This window comes from Semicossyphus pulcher, unplaced genomic scaffold (assembly GCF_022749685.1).
Source record: "Semicossyphus pulcher isolate SPU_LCO1_2020_fin unplaced genomic scaffold, fSemPul1.0.p SCAF_1, whole genome shotgun sequence".
In the NCBI taxonomy this organism is placed as follows: Eukaryota; Metazoa; Chordata; class Actinopteri; order Labriformes; family Labridae; genus Semicossyphus; species Semicossyphus pulcher.
In genome coordinates, this window is record NW_027211603.1 from 2,653,982 (window position 1) to 2,661,419 (window position 7,438).

The following is a 7,438-nucleotide window of genomic DNA, read 5'->3' on the forward strand; positions in this document are numbered from 1 at the left end:
GGAAACTTTAGTCAATCAACTTCCCCAAGGACAGCTGGATCTTCCTCAAGGATGCCTTGAAACCTCATCCAGGAGAGAAATGCAAAACAGACAACAACAGAAAATATTAGATTTTAATTGTTCTATAATAATCTATGGGGAATAAAAAATGAAAGATAAATAAAATGGAATACATTCAGGCAGAAAAAAAATAATCATGTCCGAGGATCAGTGTGTTTTCAGCCGATAGGGGGAGCTCCAGTCCGTTTGTTCAGCCTCTCTGCAGCTCAAACTGAGTCACCTCACAGCCCTGATGTGAACCTTCTTACCCCTGATACTCCTGCAGAGACACCCCCTCCCCCACGTCGTATCTGCCCCGCGTGCGTGCTGTCAAAGGAGGCGTTAGTCGATCAAAATACCAGAACACCGTCTTTGATTGAGAGCAGGGAAGAATCAGGAAATGTTTAAATGAGCTTATTTAGGTGTTACATCTGACTTAATCACATCTTTTATATGCGATTGTCATATTTATTGTTTTAAACGCTAAATGACAAAAACAATCTCAACTCACGGTCTAGTTTTTTTTAATTCTTTTTAAATTATTAAATTATTAGTTATTTAATTGTTTTTTATTTCTTCATAAAACAATATTTTAAAAACGTCAATCAAATTGTCAGGGAAATGAACCCTAAGCGGAATTTGTCAGAGCTCATCTCTCGGTGATTCATGACTTCAGAGGATCATAAATGTTCTAACCTGACTTTGATCGGTGCCGCTGCGGAGATAACACCAAACTCCGTTCAGAAATCTGTCATTTTGATGTCACAGCGCCTGAAGGCACACGCATCTTTACAGTACAATGAACATTTAGTGTAAGGCGCCTGTGGCTTTATTACATTAGTATTATATAATGCACCGAACACGATAAAAGTTAATTCTGTAAAACACAAGTTTTCATTTGGATCATGTCAAACTGAAGCGAAGCACGGCTCACTTTCAGAGGAACACTAAAACACTCGAGTGAAATCAGGCACTAATAATTGAAAATGGACCTTTAGTGCTTTTGACATTTGCCGAATTGTGAACTGTCCGTCGCTCCAGCGGGGTCTCACTCTCGTCTCTGTGCATCTCCTCCAGCATGATAATTAAACTGAAATCAGTCATTTCCAAACGGAGTTCGCTCTGAGGGGCTTAACACAGGGAGTAATTAACATTTAATTTCAGTCTGCCTCTGCAAAATGTTGACAGTGGGTTAAATCCAGGACTGTGGTGAGCGTGTGTGTGTGTGTGTGTGTGTGTGTGTGTGTGTGTGCCCCCGCCCACTCCCACTCCCTCCTGCTATATAACCGCAGTTTGACAGCTCAGAGTTTACTGAGCAGGAGGGATCAGACCGACAGCCTGCAGCTTTAACGCTCCTCTCTGCTCTGCATCAGAAATAAAACCTGTCACACTCACAGAGCTTCAGTGCATGTCTGCAGATTTGTGACCCCCCCTCTCGCCTGAGGACCTGACACAGTATCTGACTTTCTCCAAACTGGATTCGCGGAGCTCCTCGCCATGCTTGCCCGGGTTTAGATTCTCCATGGAGCTCGCTAACCTGTACGAGGTCGCTCCCCGGCCCCTGATGAGCAGCCTGACCCATGGCCAGCAGCCCCCCTCCGGCTACAGAGACCCGTCAGACCTCGGCGGTGAGATCGGAGACAACGAGACCTCCATCGACCTGAGCGCCTACATTGACCCTTCGGCTTTCAACGACGACTTCCTGGCCGACCTGTTCCACCACAGCTCCCGGCAGGACAAGCTCAAGATCATGAACGGGGAATACGACTCGGTGCCGTGCGGCCCGGGGCCCCAGCAGCTCTACATGTCCAACTACATGGAGTCCAAGTTGGAGCCGATCTACGAGCACAACCCGCAGCGCATCAGACCGGTGGCCATCAAGCAGGAGCCCCGGGACGATGAGGACCTGAACCAAGGCATGCCTCCCACCTACCACCACCCGCATTCCCAGCAGTACTCCCAGCATGCCCAGCAGCAGCAGCAGCAGCCGCACCTCCAGTACCAGATTGCGCACTGCGCGCAGACCACCATGCACCTCCAGCCGGGCCACCCGACCCCTCCGCCGACCCCGGTGCCCAGCCCGCACCAGCACCATCACCACCATCAACATCCGCACCAGCACGCGCAGCAGGGCGGCATGAAGCTGCTGGACCATCAGCGGGGCGGGAAATCAAAGAAGAATGTCGACAAGAGCAGCCCGGAGTACCGGCTGCGGCGCGAGCGCAACAATGTGGCCGTGCGTAAAAGCAGGGACAAGGCCAAGATGCGCAACATGGAGACGCAGCAAAAGGTGGTGGAGTTGACCACCGACAACGACAGACTGAGGCGGAGAGTGGAGCACCTGACCCGCGAGCTGGACACATTACGGGGCATCTTCAGACAGCTGCCGGACGGATCGTTCAAACCCATGGGCAGCTGAGAGACTACTGAGCCGGACCGGGACCAGACTGGAGAGGGACTGGTACACTGCTGGATTTATACACACAGACGGTTCTAAATGTGTCCTGGTGTTCGGACGGACTGAGAGCTGAGAGGAGAGACAGGCAGCTGATGTGTTCACTGCAAAAACATCTGACAGATCAGTTTGACTTCGACAGAGTCTCAAACTGTCATTTTCTCTTTAAACAAAAATCTGCAAACATTGTGGAGAAAACTGAAAAATCAACACATCTGCAGAAAAAACAACATTTTTAAACATTAAAGAGATTTTATGTAAAAACAAGAACACATAGACGCCACACTCAGTTTGTGTTGTTTCAGGAAACTTCCAGAAAAAAAGTGTCAGATCATAAAACTGGACAGAAATTGACGCCTGATTCTGGAACGTTCTTGAGATGAGTTACTGGAAACAGCTGCACCTGCTCGGAGACAAGCAACTTTTGTGGACTCTGTGAAAGACGAACTGACTTGTTCAGACTGTATTTTTCTTTTTTTGCAGTGTTCACGTGCCTTTAAAAACTGTGTGCAAAAGCCGATAAGCTCGTTCCCCCCTGCAGATCTACACAACAGAGGACTGGTTGTTTCTGTGCCTTATTCCCGTACAGACTGTGTGCACGACACACTCTACTCACATATCAGTGCAGCTAAGGTAGGGCACGGTGGAGATGATCCAAAACCAGCCTGTTGTGCATGTAATTATTTTTGTTTTGTACATCTCCATATCCTCTCGCGTGCGTCTTTATAGAGCTATGAAATGCAAAGTGCACGCTGCTTGCAAATAGGCTGAACTTTGTTAAATGTATGTTTATGGATTTCTTCTGTTGCTCCTCGTGAATGAGCTCTGGTACGCTTCACAGATGCGTTTGATGATATGATATATATATATTATATAATGGTAAGCAGAGCATTAGCTGTGCAGCTACACAAAAGCTCAAATGTTTTAAATTGACAGAAAAATCCTCTTATTTTCAAAAGATGTCAGTTTTGATCTCAGTTTGCTGCAAATTTTGCTCAAATGTTTGCGCCTCCGTAAGATCTCCAACCTGTTTCTGACAGATTGTTTTCCTGCATTCACACAAGCTGAAGCAGTAGAAGCTCCGCTGCACAACAAAACAAAAAGCATCTCAAACTTTGGAGTTGTAGCTCCGTAACATGCACCATCCTTCCCGCTCAGAAGAAGGCGGCTGTTCTCTCTTCCTGTTACCTGAAATATAATATTGTGGAGATCCAATTTATTTTGCATTCTGTATGAAAGATGATAATTGGCCAGAATTGGTCTGGTGATAAAATGCCAAAGTTTAACTTTACAATTCAAAAAGCAAAAAACTGGAATTAAAACTGTGGTACCTGCTTGTTCACGTCTCTGCCCAGCAAAGACCAAACATCTCCAGACCTGCTGCTTCCTTTAAAACTCATCACGATGCATTTCTAATAAGTTTGAAATCTTCTGCAGAGAATTTAATCTTTGCAAACTCTGCAGACTTGGAGATGTTTTGTGTTTCCAGAGGAAGGCGACAGTGAAAGCAGCTTTTCTTGTCGTATGCACTATTAGTCGTCAAATGAAGCACAGCGTTAAACAGAAAACTTTCATGTGTTTGTGTGTCGCTGATTTACAGACAAAAACAAACAAAAACAAAAATGTGAAAAGGGTTTCTATGCAAAGTGTCTCTTCCTCTTTTACACACACGCACATGCGCACACACACACACACACACACACACACACACACACACACACACACACACAGTGCCTTCTGATCCTCTGAGATGACCTTTGAACTCTTGCTGATTTGCTTGTTGTCGCTCTGTAGAGAAAGATGTTTAAAGATGATGATTCGTCTCAGCGAGGACAAAGGAAGCACTTTTTATACAAACTGGTGTTAAAGCAACTTTTGTTTCAAAGGTAACGTCTCAATTGTAAAATAAACTGATATATAAATATATATATATATATATATAAATAAATATATATATAAAATGCCAAAAAATCTGAATTATTATAATAAAAGAGCTTGTTTTATCTGACTCTGTTGTGGGTTTGGTGTTTTTATTCCTTCATTTGCTTCTTTTTAAGTCTTGCCTGAAGTCACAATTATCTGACGTTTATTTTCAGCGAAATATCCACGAGTTCTTTCAGTTTTAGGAAGTTACTGCGTGCAGGTGGACCTCCTGCAGCCAGTAGGAGGCGCACACAGGACTATCAGCTGACAGATGAATCTCTTGTAGCTACGTCCTTCAGCATCACAGGCCAGTCTGCAGTTTCACACACTTTAACTTAAAGGTTTATGATTCAAATGTCTGAAAACCACCTGAAAATCCAACGATTGTCCCAGTCTGAGTCTCTGATCGATCTAGTCATGTGGTTTCATCTCTAACTTGTGCGTCTTCCGGAGGGTTGGTGCTTCCATAACCAGCAAGGGATGGATCACTTAAGGGGCTCTGACCCAGGGTCCAAAGGAGTAAAGAGCCCAGAAACCAGGCTGTGGTGACTATGATGTGAAAGTCAAAGAAGAGACGTACTAGTCACATTTTGTAAGATGATTTTTTAGGCATTTTTGCCTTTAGTGATGGGACAGCTGAAGAGAGACATGAAATACGAGGGGATAGAGTGTGGAATGACATGCAGCAAAGGGCCGAGGGCGGGAGTCAAGCCTATGGCTGTGCGTCAAGGACTCTGTTCTCTGTATATGGGGTTGCACGCTCTAACGACTGAGCTAAACCAGCGACTCCATACTGCTCACATTTAACTGTGGATATCTGCCAAGCCTGAACTTTAATTTTTATTCTATTTTATTTTATTCATAAAATATTTGCAACATGCAGAAAGTCTACATTCAAAAGAGTGTTGGGCCTGAGGAAGCTGCACCACAGGTTTTCATAATATATAGTAGCTTGAATCTTATTAGTGTAGAAGAAAATCAGTGTGGAGCTAATGTGCAGGGTGCAGAAATGTCCTGCTTTTATTTACCTGGAAAAAAAGCAGGTTACGAACGAAGGGATGAGGTGAGCGGAGCCTCTCTGAATCTGTTCACTGCTCCTCTTGTCCACGTGTAATTCTTTGGCTTCTGTGTTGTGTTGGTAAAAATGAAGATGCAACGACCCCAGGCTCTTCATTACTTATCATCAATTATTCTGACAAACAAAAAGAACATTGCACCTTTATGTTAAAGGGGAAATCATAGATTTTTAATCCTATTTCTGACATATTTTGGGGTTTAACTGACAAATATAAGTTGTATAAAGGTTTTGGAATTGCACCATTAGATTGTTTCAGCCTGCAGCCATGAGACAAGCTGTAATTGCTGCAATGTAATCTTTTGGGTTAAATGTGCCCAATCAAATCATGCACAATAAAGGTGCATGATGTCATTGTCGCTGACGGGCTCAGATTGTTACTCTAAATGTCGGACAAAATAACAGCAAGGATCCCTACAGAGATACAACCACAAACAGCCGTTCACTGCTCTTTTCAGAGCCACCAGACTCCATTCAAAAAAACTGTAATTTTACACACATGATTTGCTGGTCTTCTGTTGCCTCAATCTGTTAGTTTGTCTTTTGTTATTATTTTAATTTATTAATTCTGCTATGAAATTCCCCTGCTTTGAATGCTGGTGTGACCGGATCTTTAGATGATTTGAAAAGTGCTCCTTTTGAAGTTCTGGCGTTGGACAGCTGTACATAACTTACACTATTGAAAATGAAAGCCAAAGCCTCTTTATTATGTATTTATGCATGTATTTAACCTCCTGCCAACATCTTGAACAAAACAAAAGAATCAGCAGCATGAGAAACCTCAAATCTGTCAGTCGACTTGAAGAGAGCTGTATTAGAAACAGGTGAGATGGACTCAAAACAGAGTTAGTGGTTAAAATAGATAAATTGTTTGCAGTGGGTTTTTTTCAGGAATGTAGAAAATAATTGCAAATAATAGCCTGAAATAGTAGAAAAGTAAGAAAGCGAAGAAAGAAGCCAAGCAGGAAATCAGAATCCAACCAAGAAACAGGTTGACAGAAACATGCAGAGAGCTGGGAGAGCGAGGATGACTTCCAGATGTTTCTGACGGTGTCACTGACTGACTGAAATACGACTGATTCAACATGAAATATGGGCCCAAACATTCAAGATGTGAGTGCATCATCATAACAGAATAATCGTATAACATACAGGAATGTTGACAGGGTGGAACCAGGGTTCAGCAGGAGGGAAACATGTCCTGGAAAAGGTCCGATTAAAATTAAGTTTTGCACGAATTTGAAAATGTTTTGGTTAAAATTTAAAGTTTGAATATTCAGTGAATGATTGAGATATGCTTGTATAAAACAACTCAACATGAAGGGAAACCATTGAGTCCTCTCAAGATGAATATCAGTGTGATCTCTGTGTGTCCAGTAACGAGATGGCTCCAGGACATGTTTAGCCTAACTTAGCATGTATGTAGACAGTCTCCCAGTCTCTCTGATTTAAAGGTTAGCTAACAAGCTAGTCACCAATCCACCCCCGTGAGCTGGATTAAGTTAACGAGACAAGACTTAGCAACGAACGGTAAGCTACCAGGACGTATCTTGTTAACTAAAAGTTGCCTGGAATCAGACCCTAGAAACCTCAATTTAATTCATAGTTTAATCTTAAATGTTAAGATTCTAACTTGGCACAAAGACTGGCAGCAGTTAAAAAATAAAAAAATACCTCATAAGAATTTAAAAGCTGTATGATTTTCATGTCGTGTCTTGTTAGCTAACAGGCTAATCAACAGTTTATTCCAGAGCCAGAGGTCAGGACCCAGAGGCTTACTTTAAGCTAATGTAACTTAGAAGCTAACTCATGTCTTAGCTAATAACTAATACAACTTTCCAAAAGCTAGCAACTGTACATAAGCTAGCAGCTATCAATAAGCTAAGAGCTAATCAACAGCTTACAGCTATCCATAAAGTTACAACTTTCCACAAGTAACTGAGCTA

At 43.0% G+C, this 7,438-nt stretch overlaps 1 protein-coding gene across 1 annotated transcript; it reads left to right on the forward strand.

Annotated features, from left to right (window-relative positions):
* Positions 1 to 1,363: 1,363 nt before the first annotated feature.
* cebpa (CCAAT enhancer binding protein alpha) lies at positions 1,364 to 4,502 on the forward strand. The gene has a single exon (XM_069663055.1). It carries the CDS (start codon positions 1,562 to 1,564, stop codon positions 2,456 to 2,458), a length of 897 nt encoding a protein of 298 aa, XP_069519156.1. The 5' UTR covers positions 1,364 to 1,561; the 3' UTR covers positions 2,459 to 4,502.
* Positions 4,503 to 7,438: the final 2,936 nt, after the last annotated feature.

What these genes read in the sequence shown, in the direction of transcription:
- cebpa (XM_069663055.1), top strand. Translation starts at nt 1,562, where the DNA reads ATGGAGCTCGCTAACCTGTACGAGGTCGCTCCCCGGCCCCTGATGAGC.